The 16,537-nt window shown below is 40.1% G+C and overlaps 1 protein-coding gene across 5 annotated transcripts in view; it reads left to right on the forward strand.

Moving 5' to 3' along the window:
- CDH4 (cadherin 4) overlaps positions 1 to 16,537 on the forward strand; it is a 938,653-nt gene that overhangs the window by 875,634 nt on the left and 46,482 nt on the right. For all 5 annotated transcript variants that reach the window (XM_060772002.2, XM_060772006.2, XM_060772003.2 and 2 more), the window contains exon 10: positions 13,787 to 14,040. In XM_060772002.2, coding sequence (XP_060627985.2) covers positions 13,787 to 14,040 — 254 coding nt within the window. The remainder of the gene's footprint in view (positions 1 to 13,786; positions 14,041 to 16,537) is intronic.

A 16,537-nucleotide genomic window follows, 5' to 3' on the forward strand; every position in this document is an offset into this window, starting at 1 on the left:
AGAAAACAACAAACTCCCACTGTGTTTTTCAGACCCTCAACAGGCAAGCATCACTAGGAAGCCCCAAGGGAGGAAATCGTGAATCTAAATCCCCTGGGCCTTTTCAAGAAGCCAGGACGTTTGCAAAACACATAAACACAGCAAAATTAAAAGTACACAAACATACACAACTTGTTAAGCAAAAATGAAGACACCCCACCCACCCCCCAGTAAACCTAAGCTATGACAAATTTCTCAGAAATGTTTCACCCCTTTCTACAATGTTCAGATGCTATTTCTTTTTCACTTTGCATTAAGATGAATGGTCAAAACCAAATATGTATAAATAACAGACACAGTATTAGTCTAAACTCCATCCAGTAAAAGAAATGCTTCTACTCTCCTAAGGTATGAAGAGGGGGCGTCTGAAAATTAAAATAGAAGTGCTTTATTCCAGCTTTATTTTAGTTCTAACAGCTTGTTCCATACTAAGCTATCAAACATTTATACTCCATTCAATGTCCTTAGGCCAACTGCTTCATGGTGGAAAGTTTTGGATAATTTGATTCAAGGTTCCTTCTCTTTTTTAAAAAAGAAGAGAATCCTCCTATTTTATTTTACTTGCAGTAAGCTATTCTTTCCTCATGCCTTTCAGTCATATTTCATTTCTCTCCTCAAGCCCATGACATAGCTGTACCATGTTTTTCTCCTGAGATGTGACCTAGTAAATATCAGAGAGAGCTTCCAATCAGTCCTCCATATCTACAAATTCTGCATCCATAGGTTCAACTGACAATGGTTCAAAAACATCCAAAAGAAATTCCAAACAGAAAAGTTTAATTTATATAAGGGATGCCATTTTACTACATGGTTCAGGCCCAGACTGTTTGGAGAACCACATCTCCATATACAAACTGGCCCGAGCTTTGTGATCCGTGCAGGAGGCCCTGCTCTCAGTCCCACTCCCATCTCAAACACAGCTGGATTTCATTAAGGCCTTCAACAAGGTCCCCCATGACCTTCTGGCAAGGAAACTAGTCCAATGTGGGCTAGGCAAAACTACAGTGAGGTGGATCTGTAATTGGTTAAATGGACGAACCCAGAGGGTGCTCACTAATGCTTCCTCTTCATCCTGGAAAGAAGTGACGAGTGGAGTGCCGCAGGGTTCCGTCCTGGGCCCGGTCCTGTTCAACATCTTTATTAATGACTTAGATGAAGGGTTAGAAGGCAGGATCATCAAGTTTGCAGACGACACCAAATTGGGAGGGATAGCCAATACTCCAGAGGACAGGAGCAGGATTTAAAATGATCTTTACAGATTAGAGAGATGGGCCAAAACTAACAAAATGAAATTCAACTGTGACAAATGCAAGATACTCCACTTAGGCAGGAAAAACGAAATGCAAAGATACAGAATGGGGGACAATGCCTGGCTCGAGAGCAGTATGTGTGAAAAAGATCTTGGAGTCCTCGTGGACAACAAGTTAAACATGAGCCAACAATGTGATGTGGCGGCAAAAAAGCCAATGGGATTTTGGCCTGCATCAATAGGAGCATAGTGTATAGATCTAGGGAAGTAATGCTATGCTGCTTTGGTTAGACCACACCTAGAATATTGTGTCCAATTCTGGGTACCACAATTCAAAAGAGATATTGACAAGCTGGAATGTGTCCAGAGGAGGGCGACTAAAATGATCAAGGGTCATATTTCAGTCCTATGAGGAGGGGCTTAAGGAGCTGGGCATGTTTAGCCTGAAGAAGAGAAGGATGAGAGGAGATATGATAGCTATGTATAAATATGTGAGAGGAAGCCGCAGGGATGAGGGAGCAAGCTTGTTTACTGCTTCCATGGAGATTAGGACAAAGAACAATGGCTTTAAACTACAAGAAAGGAGATTCCATCTGGAACTCTCTGCCCCGGAGTGTGGTGGAGACTCCTTCTTTGGAAGCTTTTAAACAGAGGCTGGATGGCCATCTGTCAGGGGTGATTTGAATGCAATATACCTGCTTCTTGGCAGGGGGTTGGGCTGGATGGCCCACAAGGTTTCTTCCAAGTCTATGATTCTATGTAGTTGACAGTGGTACAAATTTCCAAAAAATTGTTAAAAGGGGGCTTTAGTGTTTTTCCACCCTGAAAAAAAAAACCAAGAACTTCCCACCCCAAGAAAACACAAAAAAACACAAAAAAACTAAAAGCCAGCAATTTTTTTTTTGTTTTTTGTGTCAGGAGTAACTTGAGAAATTGCAAGTCACTTCTGGTGTGAGAGAACTGGCTGTCAGCAAGAATGTTGCCCAGGGGACTCCCAGATGGTTTTTGATGTTTTACCATCCTTGTGGGAGGCTTCTCTCATGTTCCCGCATGGAGCTGGAGCTGACAGAGGGAACTCAACCTGCTCTCTCCAGATTCAAACCTCTGACCTGTCAGTCATCAGTCCTACCGGCACAAGGGTTTAACCCGTTGCACCATCGGGGGCTCCAGGAATGATTTGGCATTAGTTCTGGTCACCCAAAATGGCAGCAAAATAGGTATACTGGTATTCTGTGGTTTCAGAGAAATCCAAAATTACTTGGTACAATGCTCAGGGATCTAGCCCATTACTTCCATGATTTAGTTCTTTCAAATACCACAAAGCTGTCTAATTAAAAAAAGACAACACTTTACAATCCTCTTACTCAAAGATCAGTGGAAAAGTAACTTGCTGTTATTGTTTAAAAGCCCTCAGAGTGCTACAAGCTCCTGGTCTGTGGTATAAAACGTAGCTAAGCAGCAGGATCAATCACTCCTACAAAATTATGTTGCAAAATGAATGAAGTTATACCTTCTTGTATGGCAACTGTACTGTAGCTTAGTTGTTCTTTTTTTAATCCAAAAATATTAAATGCAAGGACCTCACTAAGTGGAACTTGCTACTTCTTAGTAGTTTGACTGATTGCCACAAATGGATGACCAGTAAAGCAGTCACTGGGAGCAGAAAAATGTGGCACTGCAAGACTTCAGTGGAGGAATGAGAGAAGGATGATGGCTAAGGTTTGTCAGTCACTTTAAGCTTTCTGTAAGGAGAGACAATATATTTCACATGAGCATTTCTATTTCCAACATAGGTGGGAGGTTGATGTGTTTGTCTGGCATTGCCTGGGTGGATCTGGCACCTTAAATTAGGCTACAGTGCTTACATGCTGGAAACATATTTAGGACAACTATGTTGTCCCTGCAGCAAAATACAAGAAATACAAAATCTAGAGAAGAGTGCCACCTTTATTGTCCAACTAAAAAATCAGAAAAATCATAGTGCAAGACTTCAAACTTCCATTGGCTTCTTCGTTGGGTAAAGATGTTAAAATCATACAAGAGAAGAAATTGACAATGTCAGCATTGCTTTTCTGTACATCAATTACTCTAAGATCATTTTATTCTCCTGTTTGATTTTAACATCTTTGCTTCATTAAAAGCTTGTGTAATGTATTACCTCCGTTTTGGTTGGCTAATAAAAGTAGCACTCTTGTGGATTTTAGGATTTTCTTTTATATCTCATATACTACTGCAAATGCAGCATTCCCACTGAAGGAAGCTTCATAGACCATATTACCTCAATTTAAACCCATATTGGAAAAACATGATCCCCCGATAGTATGAAAATGAATTTTAAAAAATGACTAGGAAGCACTGATGTTGTCATTTGAATCCTAGATTGGTTTGGCTACTAACGCCAAACCATTCATTTCTAAGGGAACTGGTTTCCGTAAGTATCCACAATGCAACTTGGTATCTGCTGGGATTTGGTTCCAGGGCCCCCTGTGGATAGCAAGATCCATGGATGTTCAAGTTCCACTGAACTACCACAACATAGTAAAATGGTGTCCCTTATCTAAAAACTAAAAACTATTTTCAAGTTGTACATGTTTGAATCTATGGATATCAAGGGGTGACCTATCACACTATGTGCAATAAGAGCAAGTTACTTCAGAAAAAGATGTGTATGTGTTTATGCGTGTATAATGGCACCTGGTGGTATATCGGTTCTATGATGTTTTGTGCCCGTCAGTGCCAATGAATAATGTCAGAATTGTCTCCTTACCACAGATTTCATGCCATGGTAAAAACACCATATTATGTTCCTAAACTATATTAAATGCTATCATTGTTCATGGATTCAATGTCAGTTGGGTGATGAATCTACTCCTTGATTTATTCCAAAATTAAAAGGATTGAGCCGAAATGTTGAACCTCATCACTCAACTAGATTCCGTACCATGGATAGCTCCTTTCTGTTTTTGGATTAAATCCCTCTGACCAAGTGGCATATCTCTATCAACTTCAAAGGATGCACCCAGGAAGTTTGTGGGGTCCAGGTGAAGATCATAAGATGCATATGGACTTGCAGCAGTAATATTTGTAGAAATATTCTGAAATCCTTTGCTGATAAACCAGAGGAATGAAGAGACCAGACAACAGACGTGGAATGAATTAAGGGCAGCTTTATTCATTGTTACCAATTCAAATGTTTCTTGCTAGTGGTTAATCAAAATTGAGGGACCAAATTTGATACAAAAGCAGCTGAAGCAAATGGTCACCCCTGACCTGAATCCCCAGTCTCCCCGGGCAAAACACCGAAGTCCATGAGAGCAATCCCTGATCAACATGGTTTCTCAAAGGTCCAGCTCACATATTGGAAAGCTAGCAGCAGGTTAAACCACAGAGCAGCTGAACTAGCTGATCGAAAGGTTGGCAGTTCGAATCTGAGGAGCGGGGTGAGCTCCTGCTGTTAGGCCCAGCTTCTGCCAACCTAGCATTTTGAAAACATGCAAATGTAAGTAGATCAATAGGTACCACTTCTGGGGGAAAGTAACAGTGCCCCATGCAGTTATGCTGGTCACATGACCTTGGAGGTGACTATGGATAACACTGGCTCTATGGCTTAGAAATCGAGATGAGCACCACCCCCCAGAGTCAGACACTACTACACTTAATGTCATGGGGAAACCTTTACCTTTACTTTGCTAGAGAGCATAAGCCCCCAAGGTGCTTTAGCTCCTGATGATGTCAAAGACAAAGAAACCAGCCACAAGGACAGGAGATTCTTCCCAATCCCTGCATCTCCTGATACTCTGGAGAAGCTGAACATTTCCATCCAACACCAAATGTGCCAGTAGGGGAGTCACCAGATTGTAGCTCCCCCAACACCTGCTTGGAAAACCTATTTAAATTGACACCGCCTTAAGACAATTGTCTGTATCTCAGTGACAGTGTAGGGTAGGTGGGGAAAAAATCATAAAAGTGGTGGGTGGACTCCTACCCAGAACCAAAGCAACCACTACAAGTTACACAGTGAAAGGAGATGGGAGGGTGGGCCAAAAAGATTCAAAGAGGCACATAGGAGTGCGAGGCTGTCTTATGTAAGCAAACAAAACCAGGTCCCATCACACCATGTCCTGATCAACTGTTACGGAAAATGATAGTCTGTCTCCACCTCTGGATGCCAGCAAATTAATTTCCCACACTTTCCACTGCTTTACAGTGTGGTAAATAGGCTTGCTTTCATATGGATTATTGCTTGCTGGGGAGAGAAAAAACTGTTTCTGTTGAAAGAATTGGCCTGATGGTGTGACAGGTCTCTTTGTCTGTCACTGACATTTGCAAAGAACAATGATATAAAGGATGTAATTGGTCCCACATAGGCAAATGCAAAAGAAAATCCGATTCCCCAACTGCATAAATCAAGGAAATGTCCAAGAGATAATGCTGTGTCAAAAATTGTGTGTCTCAATGAATCTCAAGAGGAAAGTTTAGAGAGAAGCACATATTAATCAAGTGTGTCCACCAAGCAACAAAGTGTTTAAATAAAAATGTAAAAGGCTAGAAGTCGGTGAGTCAGTGGGCGTTTGGGGTTAAAGTCTCCATATGCTCCTGTTATTTGTCAGATAACTTCCTTGGTGAGAAATTGCTTCATTATCTAGATTTTCTTTGACTGATAAGTTTGTTTCATTTCAGTTTGTTGTTGTTTTCCATTTTGTTCTTTCAACACTAGAGGCAATGTGATCTTACTCATATATAGAATTGCTTTGGGTGGTAAAAAGCATTTCGGTTTCAAGCAGAAATAGGGCATGGACATTCATGGAGTGGCTGAAATAAGGAATTATGAAGAATAAGGTTCTTAACTCATGATCTATAGACCTTAAGAGTGAACCATGTTTAGGCTTCTGCAGCATGAAACCATGAACTGGGGGGAAAAAAGGAGAGTTGTACTCTATTTTTTTCCTGTCACTTCCAAAATTGTATGTGGGAAGTTTTTTTGTCACATTATTTAATTAAGATGTTGGCTGGAATCCTGTTGGGATATTTTATTATTTTTGTGCCTTTAGATCAACTTCAACTTATAGCAACCCCATCCTAGAAAAGGTTTATTTCAAAATAACCTCTCATGGGGTTTTTCTTGGTGAGGCATATTCAGAGGAGGTTTGTCTTTGTCTTTCTCTGAGTGAGATTTCCAGGGCTGAATGATTCAGACCCTGGTCTCCCAGGGTGCTAGTCCAACAATCAAACTTGCACTCGCTCTCTTAAAAACTTTTGCATGCATGAATTCCCCTAAAGAAATGGCTGAACTTTTACAATTCAAATATTCAATTGAAGGTTCTGGAGTTGGAGTTCCACATGATTGCTCTAGTACAATGGAATCTCTACTTAAGGATGTCCCAAGTTAAGAGCACCTTGAGTTAAGAGCTGCCACTCAGCCTGGATTTAACTTTGACATAAGAGCAGCATTTTGAGTTAAGAGCTAGTGCTAGAGGGTGCACTAGCATGTCAGTACAGGGCGTTAGGGCTTCAAAAGAGCACCCTCCATGCCTTGTACTCCTGACTGCTTTGGGAGATTGCTGTCCACTTTGCTCTTGTTTGCTTTGAGGAACTTTGGGTTAGTTGATTTTGTGTAGTTTTTATTCCTGGTATGTTTGGTTTCATGAAGAGAGGGAGGGAGGGAGAGCAAGAGAGGGAGGGAGGCTAGAATGACTACATTATGAAGAAAATTATGCTTCTGCCTCTTCACTTGGTGCTTCGTGCCTTCTTGCTACAACTAAGTTAACTAAGTTAATCTTTCTTTTTTATTGTTCCATGTGAATATATGTTTATGCATTATTTGTTATTTATAAATTACATTTTCTTATTTAACAAAAATTTGGGGAGGGGTGGGGAGTTGTAATGAATTAATACATTTCAATGGGAAATTTGCTTTTGAGTTAAGAGCTCGATCATGGAACGAATTACAATCTTAAGTCAATGCTTCAGTGTTCTTGCAAACCACATAGACTCATAAAGTTGGACGGACAAGACCACAAGGATTATCTAGTCCATGTAAGAATATACAATCAAAGCATTTCCAACAAATGGCCATTCAATCTCTGTTTTAAAACCTTCAAAAACTCCTCCAAACTCCCAGGCAGTATATTTTGCTATTGAAGAGCTCTTACCATGAGGGGATTTTTCCTAATGCTTAGGGGAAATCTTTTTTTATGTAATTTGGAGCCTCTGCTCCATGTTCTAGTCTCTGGAGAAGCTAAAAACAGGTCTGCTCCATTTTCATGTGTGATGCATAGGAATACTCATGTGGATGCATATACATCCATGACGTGTTTATTTGTGTAACATTGTCATTCAGCACAAGAACTGTGCAGTCAATGTTGAACTCCAAGCTGTATTATATACTTGAATGTAGAACCATTGTTTCATTACAAGCAAATACGAGGTGACATGGGGATGCTATTTGAAAAACCGCTTCTCCATTTACAAACCAGCACACGCATTGCAGTCAGTGGAGGAGGCCCTTCTCTCAGTCCCACCCCCGTCTCAAGTGCGGTTGGTGAGAACGAGAGAGGGCCTTCTCTGTGGCTGCACCCCGCCTCTGGAACTCCCTCCCCAAAGAACGTAAAAATGGCCCAGTCTCTCCTCTCCTTCAAAAAGCAGTTAAATACCTACTTGTGAATTAGCTATATAAAGTTTGTTTAGTTTTTTGTTTCCTTTTGATTGCTGTTTGTTTACCTTACCATTGAATGTTTGCCATTTCTATTGTATTTTTGGAAACTACACTGAGTTCCATTGGGGAGAGAGGGCAGGTTATAAAAAAAGTCTTATTATTATATTATTAGTACACTACATTGTCAAGAACAATTTACAATGGCCACCATGGCTGCGTTGTAGCCTCATCGCTTTCTTCATATTCTCAAACTGTGCCTTATACAGTCAATTAGGAACTCTGTCGCCATTGTAAGGATGAGTCATCCAACCTCTAAAACAGAACTTGGAAATAATAATTCAAAAGAAATTAATTAATTTGTTCCCAAACTGTTAAAAACAATCAGAATAAAATTAAAATGATGATTTTCATTGCTCGGTGCCAACATCAATCCTTTGGCATTTTGTTTAGACTAAATTAAACAAATTAAATTGTTTTAAAGGGTTGGTTTTTTTAAAAAAAAGCAATGACTCACATTTCCATTTGCTACTGTGTGGGAGGAAGTTCTAGGGAGGTGGGCTATTTGTGACCATTTTAAAAAAAACTGCAAATGATTTTTCTTTAAAATGAGGGCTTAACAGGGCCTTATTAATGATTAATACAACAAATTAACTTTCAAGACCATGTTTCCCGTTTTAACACGAGTGAAACGATTTTCGTTGTCAATTTAACATTGAAACATTAACAGTAGCACTGATACTTTAATGATCCGCTCTAAAAGTAGGACTTTATAAAAACCAGTTTATCTCTGTAGTGCTACTGAGCCTCTTGTATGTAGAATATAGTATTAATTCTTGTGATGTTAGTTCCTGCTACTACTGTGTCCTGCTTAAAACAAACCGGCTCCCCTACTTGAAGCAATCTCAGAACTATGTCTGTTTCCAGTTCAAATGGACAGATTCACTTTTGCAAAGCAATGCCCATTTTATTAGGAAACCTGGATCAGAGTTTCATGGCTGTTGTAACTCATGATTGCAACTCAGCTGCATTGTCTCCTTTAGGAGCAGAAAGCAGGACATAATAATGGATGAGGGCTAATAAGTTGATGGTGAAGTCAGACAAAACAGAGGTACTACTCGTCAGATGGAAGGCGGACTAGGGTGTGGGGATACAGCCTGTCTTGGAGGGGGGGGGGGTCACACTCCCTCTGAAGACCCAGGTGTGCAATCTGGGGGTGATCCTGGACTCATCGCTGACCCTGGAACCCCAGATGTTGGCAGTGGCACAATTAAGACTTGTGAGCCAGCTGCACCCATACCTTGAGATGCCAGATCTGGCCATGGCAATTCACTCCTTAGTCACATCTCATCTAGACTACTGCAGCATTGTCTACTTGGGGCTGCCTTTGTAGATAGTTCAAAAGCTTCAACTGATAATGAGATTGGCAGCCAGATTACTAACTTGTGTGCCATACAGGGCGTGCACAACTCCTTTGGAACTCCCTTCCTAAAGAATTAAAAATGCCCCCCTCTCTACTCTCCTTTAAAAAAAACTTTTAAAAACATACCTATGCACTGCAGTTTATGAATAGGAGGAGGACTAATTATGCCTTATATACACCCCACCTTGTTTTGTTGAACATCTACCTTTGTTAATCTGCTGCATACCATCTCAGCCTCAGTAATTTTAGTTGATTTTTAGGAGTTTTAAAGAATCTAATATGTTAAAAGTGTCATTGTATTATGTCTTATTTATTTAAACTGGTTTTGATATGTTATTTGTACCTTCAGCATTGAATGTTTGCCAATATGTTTTATTTCACTGTAAGCCACCCTGAGTCCCCTTGGGGAGATAGGGCGGGCTATAAATAAAGTATTATTATTGTTATAAGACAAACGTTATACAATTGCATTATTATTTACTTACTATAGGCATTTTCCTTTTTCTTTTGATATATTGCTTTTTAAGATCTTAGATAGAATGTGTTGTATGCAGTATCTGATGGTTTGAAGAATAGGTTTAAAATGAATAGTTTAAATCAGAGGTTCTCAACCTGTGGGTCCCCCCACCTGTGGGTCCCCCAGTTTACCAGAAATCCTAACAGCTGGTAAATTGGCTGGGATTTCTGGGAGTTGTTGGCCAAAACACCTGGGGACCCATAAGTTGAGAACCACTGGTTTAAAGGGAGTAAACAAGCTATAACAGCCATCAGATACAGAATAGAAGTTTGTTGTTGTTTTTGTCATTGTTTCCCTATGTTTTGTTTTCTATTTGGTTATTTTAAATAGTTGTTTATTTTAATAATAGAGATACTATGCAGATTGTAGTTTTTTGATGGTTTTAGAAATAATTTGTGCATTTGATTTTGTCTTTTTCTTGACTGAAATAATGATGATGATGATGATGATGATGATGATGATGATGGTGATGATGATGATAGAAAGCAACTGGAAAAGCTAACACAATATGAGGAATTAACGATCTAACTGCAAAGACTCTGGCACAAGCCAGTAAAGATGGTCCCAGTGGTGATGGGCACACTGGGTGCAGTGCCTAAAGACCTTGGCCTGCACTTAAACACAATTCATGCTGACAAAATTATCACCTGCCAGCCACAAAATGCCACCTTACTGGGATCTGCACACATTATTTACCGATACATCACACAGTTTTAGACTCTTGGGAAGTGTCTGACGTGTGATCCAATACAACAGCCAGCAGAGTGATCTTGTTTGCTGTGGACTCATCTTGTTGTGTTTCAAATAATAATAATAATCATAATAATAATAATAATAATAACAACAACAACAACAATGCAGAGTGTTCATGAAAATAGTCCTAAATTCAGTCTGTGTGCACCTTCACAATGTTATGACTCCATGCTATGGAATTTTACGAGGTCTTTGATCTTATTTACTATAGACACAGCACTGTGTGATAAGGATGGCTTTGGTGGCAGTCCAGCTATAATGCCCATTTGCTTTCCTTATGTCATAAAATCCTAAGACTACAAAGCCTTACTGAACATCGAAAAGTTGCAGATCTGTAACTCAGGGCTATGAATCTATAACTGCAATAGCTAGTTCCAGCCAATTTCTTTGGCTTACAGAATTAATTTCAGATAATGAATGTTATCAAAGAGATATGCAAGAGACCCAGCAGGTGTTTAGAATTACCTTTCATAAGGAAAACAATATGTTTGCACTTACATTACTTCTGAGCAGGTATTGAAAAAAGTTACAACTCCGAGATCTCATCACAGTGACAACATTTCCTTCACATTTTCTGTTTAGACATAGCCTGGTAAACATTCTTAATGCACAAGAAGTTGTTTCTGCCATGATTTGTGCTTATTTGTCATTAACATGGCATAGCCAATTTAAACAATAATGTTACTCACTTTATTTGTATTGGATGTATTGAACTTGACCGGCTCAGTGTCAAACACCATTTCATATTCAACCTTTGAAGAAACAACTGAGGCATGATAACTTTCTAAATTGCAAAATTATGTACTTCTTAGAAGGCATTATCATCAAGTTTGCAGACGACACCAAATTGGAGGGATAGCTGATACCTCAGAAGACAGGGGCAGAATTCAAACCGATCTTAACAGATCTTGGGCCAAAACTAATAAAATGAAGTTCAACAGTGACAAATGCAAGATACTCCACTTAGACAGAAAAAATGAAATGCAAAGATACAGAATGGAGGTCACCTAGTTCAACAGCCATAAGTGTGAAAAAGATCTTGGGAATCCTTGTCGATAACAAGTTAAACATGAGCCAACAATGTCATGCAGTGGCCAAAAAAGCCAATGGAATTGTGGCCTGCATAAATAGGAGTCTAGTATGCTACCCCTGTAATCTGCCTAGGTCAGATCACACCTGGAAAACTGTTTCCAAAGGGAGATGTTGACAAGCTGTAATGTGTCCAGAGAAGAGTGACTAAAATGATCAAGGGTCTGGAGAACAAGCCCTATTTGGAGCAGCTTAAGGAACTGGGCATTTTTACTCTGCAGAAGAGAAGGCTGAGAGGAGGCATGATGAGGGCCATGTATGTGAGGGGAAGTCATAGGGAGGAGGGAGAAGACTTGTTTTCTACTGCCCTGGAGACTAGGACACAGAGCAATGGCATCAAACTACAGGAAAGGAGATTCCCTCTGAACATGAGGAAGAACTTCCTAACTCTGAGAGCTATTCAGCAGTGGAACTCTCTGCTCTAGGGTATGGTGAAGGCTCCTTCTTTGGAGATATTTAAACAGAGGTTGGATGGACATCTGTTGGGGTGCTTTAAATGTGATTGTCCTGCTTCTTGGCAGAGGGTTGCTGGATGGCCCTTGAGATCTCTTCCAACTTAATGATTCTATTATTCTTCATTAGCAGAGTTGTGAGCAAAATCTATTTAGAAATTGATGATGGTGGTGGTGATGGGGATAAGTACACTATACAGTAGTTCAAGCAGTTGTGCCAGAACGATTTAGCTGCATCTCCTTCTTCAAAACGCTTATGCACACAATCAGTAATTGTGCATTAGAGCATGAAACAGTTAAATTTTTGAAATGTAATTTCCACAATCTCCCCAAACTGATTGCAAATCCTGGAAACTGTAATTTATGAAAATAACTTTTCCATGCTCTGTCCATCTATCAATGAAGTGATTCTGGCTTTTAGTCAGAACTTGAAAACAGATATGTCAGGTTCCTATTTCAGGGAGAGGGTTTGGATGTTGAATACCAACTGTTAAATTCAGAATAGATTAATCACTCCACTAACACTGGAGATGCCAGCTTCAACTACTTTGCATTGATATACCCATGCAATAGAGCCATTGGTATTCATATTGGTGACTTAATCATAGGTACTGGTCTAGATATGTTGTGGTTTCATTTTGCCATTCTTTGACCAGTAATGCTCAGTAAAACTAAATAAAGACAGGACAAAATTAAGGATACTACATTTTGCAGGACTCAAGGAAGCTATGCTTCCCAGTTTTGAAGCTCCAAGCAGAGCTGTTAATAGCATTGTATTGTCAAAGGCTTTCATGGCTGGAATCACTGGATTGTTGTAGGTTTTTTCGGGCTATATGGCCATGGTCTAAAGGCATTTTCTCCTGACGTTTCGCCTGCATCTATGGCAAGCATCCTCAGAGGTAGTGAGGTCTGATGGAACTAGGAAAAGGGGGTTTATATATCTGTGGAATGACCACATGTTAATAGCATTTCTTGAAGGTCTTTAATTCATGGGATGGTCATAAACCATGACTTGGTGACACATAAGAGCAAACAACTTCCATGCAATTGAAAAACACAAACTAGTGTTTAAACAACCAACCATCTTTTCATATTATCTTTTCTATGGCTTTTTCTGCTATTGCTGCTGCTGTTGCTACTATTTAAGTGACTTAGGGTACATCCACACTGTAGAAATAATGCAATTTGACCCCACTCTATGGAATCCTGGGAGTTATGATTTGATGAGACACCGGTTTTCTTTGGCACAGTAGGTTTAAAAACCTTATAAGCCTATTGATTGCTTTGATTCTGTTTTGCTGCATGGCAGGGAGTTGGATTGGATGACCTTTGTGGTTTCTTCCAATTCTATGATTCTCTGATTCTCATTACAGTCCCTGTGATTCCATAGCATTGAGAAATAGCTGTCAAGGGGATGTCAAACTGCATTAATTCTACAATGCTACCACATTGAAGAGGCCCAGTGGAAAATCTTAAAGAAGCTACAACATGGCTTCTTACCCTACCCCTCCCTTTAAAAAGAAGCTTGGGGCCACTCAAAGCAGCATCTGAATGAGAAAATGAGTTGGGCAGTCTCATTTGGAATCTCTTATGTGTATCTGTTTTATTTTAGGAAGTTGACTATGAGATGAACAGAGCTTTCATGCTGACAGTGATGGTATCTAACCAAGCTCCTCTGGCCAGCGGGATCCAAATGTCTTTCCAGTCTACAGCTGGGGTCACCATTTCCGTGACCGATGTCAATGAGGCTCCCTACTTCCCAACGAACCGCAAGCTCATCAGGATGGAGGAAGGAGTACCAACAGGAACAGTATTAATGACCTTTTCAGCAGTGGATCCTGACCGCTTCATGCAGCAAGCTATAAGGTGAGTTGAAAGATGAAGCAATTAGGCTGCTATCTAAGCAAGACTTGCAGCTGGAAACTTGTTGGTGTCATTCGAATGTGTAGGTCCTCTTTGGAGGTAGTTGTACAACATCTGGATTCAGTTCTAGAATGTGGCTATTGAAGTTTTGACAGGGTATTGTTAGATGTGTGGTGTGCTGTTGTGCATGTGGTTGTGCAATTTTGCATCCACACTAGTGAAATGATATCACTACTCTAATAACCATGACTCCATCCTATGAAATCTAGGAGTTTGGAGTTTGGTGAGAAGTTCTCATAATTCTCTCCCATGGAGCTGTCGCATTGTAGTTGATAGGATGACGTCTCACCTAATTTCCCAGAATTCTATAAAACAGAGCCATTGTAGTTAAAGTGCTATCAAATTGCTATAATTTTTCAATGTTGATATACCCTTAGCGATTCAAATGTGGGCCACACAGCACAATAGACACATAAATGCATAAGTGTTGTATAGCACAATCAATCTTACCCAAAACTTGATTTGTATTTCCTTGGGGTGTGGTGCTCCCTATTTAATATTTTCCACTCCCTCTGTGAAAAATGAAGACCATTCCAGGAATTTTTTATTGTGACAGTAGGAAGTTACTGTAAGAATGTTTTCTGTACAGATGGCTAAACCACCAATTACTATCCTACCTAGCAGAGAGAAATATGTTACCATCTACCAAGGGCATGTGTGGAGTACAGTGGGTAACAAAAAAAAAAAATAACAAAGGAACTGCCTGCTTGGATTCTGGAATGGTATCATTGCATTTGGTTCTAAACAAGCATGTGCCTCTTACACATTATAGATGAAATCCAGTCATTAGTTCCAACAAGAATAGAGCTGTTTGGGTCAATGCAACTTGCACCCAGATTTGTTGCTGATTACAGGAACTAGATCATCCCATTGCTACAACAGCTCCACTTGCTACTGGTCTGTTTCCAGGCAGTAGTCAAAGTGCTTGTTAAGACCTATAAAGCATGGTACGCAATAGAATTTATTTTTTTATGGCATTTGTAGCCCGCCTTTCTCAAATGCTTGTTCAAAAAGCCAAGTTTTTACTCTTTTCCTGAAGGTCAGGAGGGAGGGGGCCAATCTAATATCCCTAGGGATGGAGTTCCACAGCCAAGGGGCCACCAGTGAGAAGGCCCTGTCTCTCGTCCCCGCCAGACGTGCTTGTGAGGAAGGCGGGATTGAGAGCAGGGCCTCCCCAGAAGATTTTAAGTTTCTAGATGGTTCATAAGAAGAGATATGTTCGAACAGGTAAGCTGAGCCGGCACCATTTAGGACTTTATAGGCTAAAGCCAGCACTTTGAATTGTGCCCAGTAGCAAACTGGCAGCTAGTGGGGTTAGTGCAGCAGAGGAGTTATATGCTCCTTGAGAGCTCCTGTTAGTAACCTGGCTGCCGCCCATTGGACCATTTGAAGCTTCCGAACAGTCTTCAAAGGCAACCCCATAAAGAGCACGTTGCAGTAGTCTATACGGGATGGAACCAGAGCGTGGACTACCAAGTCAGACTTTGATTTCCAAACTCTTCAGAAGAGACCCCTTTCTCAGTCTCACAAACTTCACATGCATGGCTGTGTATGACAGATCTCAATAGTTGCTCCTGGGCTCTGGGATTCCCTTCCTAGGGAAGCTAGATTGCCTCCCACCTTGCTGTTCTTCCAGTGAAAGGGCTGCTGCACTGTTTTAATTCTACTGTTTTTTTAACTGCCTTTTAATCATTTTTAATTATATGTTCTAAATTGTTTTTAAGGTTTATTAATAGTTTAATTTAATTTTCCTTTGGATCTTTTGCGTATTTTAATTATATAACTTTTATTTACTTTGTAAGATGCTTGCTTTAGCATGTATCAATACAAAAAATAATAGCAGAAACTACAACCACCATAGTACCGATGTCTTGAACCACCAAGTTCCCACTGGTGTGTTGGATTTTGATTTGTTGGAACTACTACAAGTGGGGCAATACATGAAAATCTAAAGGGTGTTTTGCCCTTCCCCTAGTAACCTAGACATTGATATATCACACATACCTCTCACCCCATAGTGTCCTCCTTGGGGAAAAATTCACATGCTCACCCCAGCAGAATGAACTTTTCCTGTAGATATAACTTGCAAAGCATCCAAGAAAGGAGCAAGACATATCCCAACTCATTCCCATTCTCCAGCTGTATGGCACAGGCTTTTTGCTACATAGCTTAAAGGGGAAATTATGTGGGGAAGTTTGATCATTTTATGGTCAGGAGAAACTTCTGACCAATGTAATGATGTAAAAGGTAATTACAATGGTGTGAGTCAGGCTATTCCGTTATAATTCATAAACAGTATGCCAATCTGTGTCTCCTGCAGAGATGCACTCTGCAAAATCCTAAATTTGTGTGGCTGATAAACTTACATCCTGTTTGGATCCAACAAGACTATTTACTACACAGCACATGCTTGTTTTTTGCTTAAGAAAAAGGGTATTTC

This window comes from Anolis sagrei, chromosome 4, assembly GCF_037176765.1.
Source record: "Anolis sagrei isolate rAnoSag1 chromosome 4, rAnoSag1.mat, whole genome shotgun sequence".
Taxonomy (NCBI): domain Eukaryota; kingdom Metazoa; phylum Chordata; class Lepidosauria; order Squamata; family Dactyloidae; genus Anolis; species Anolis sagrei.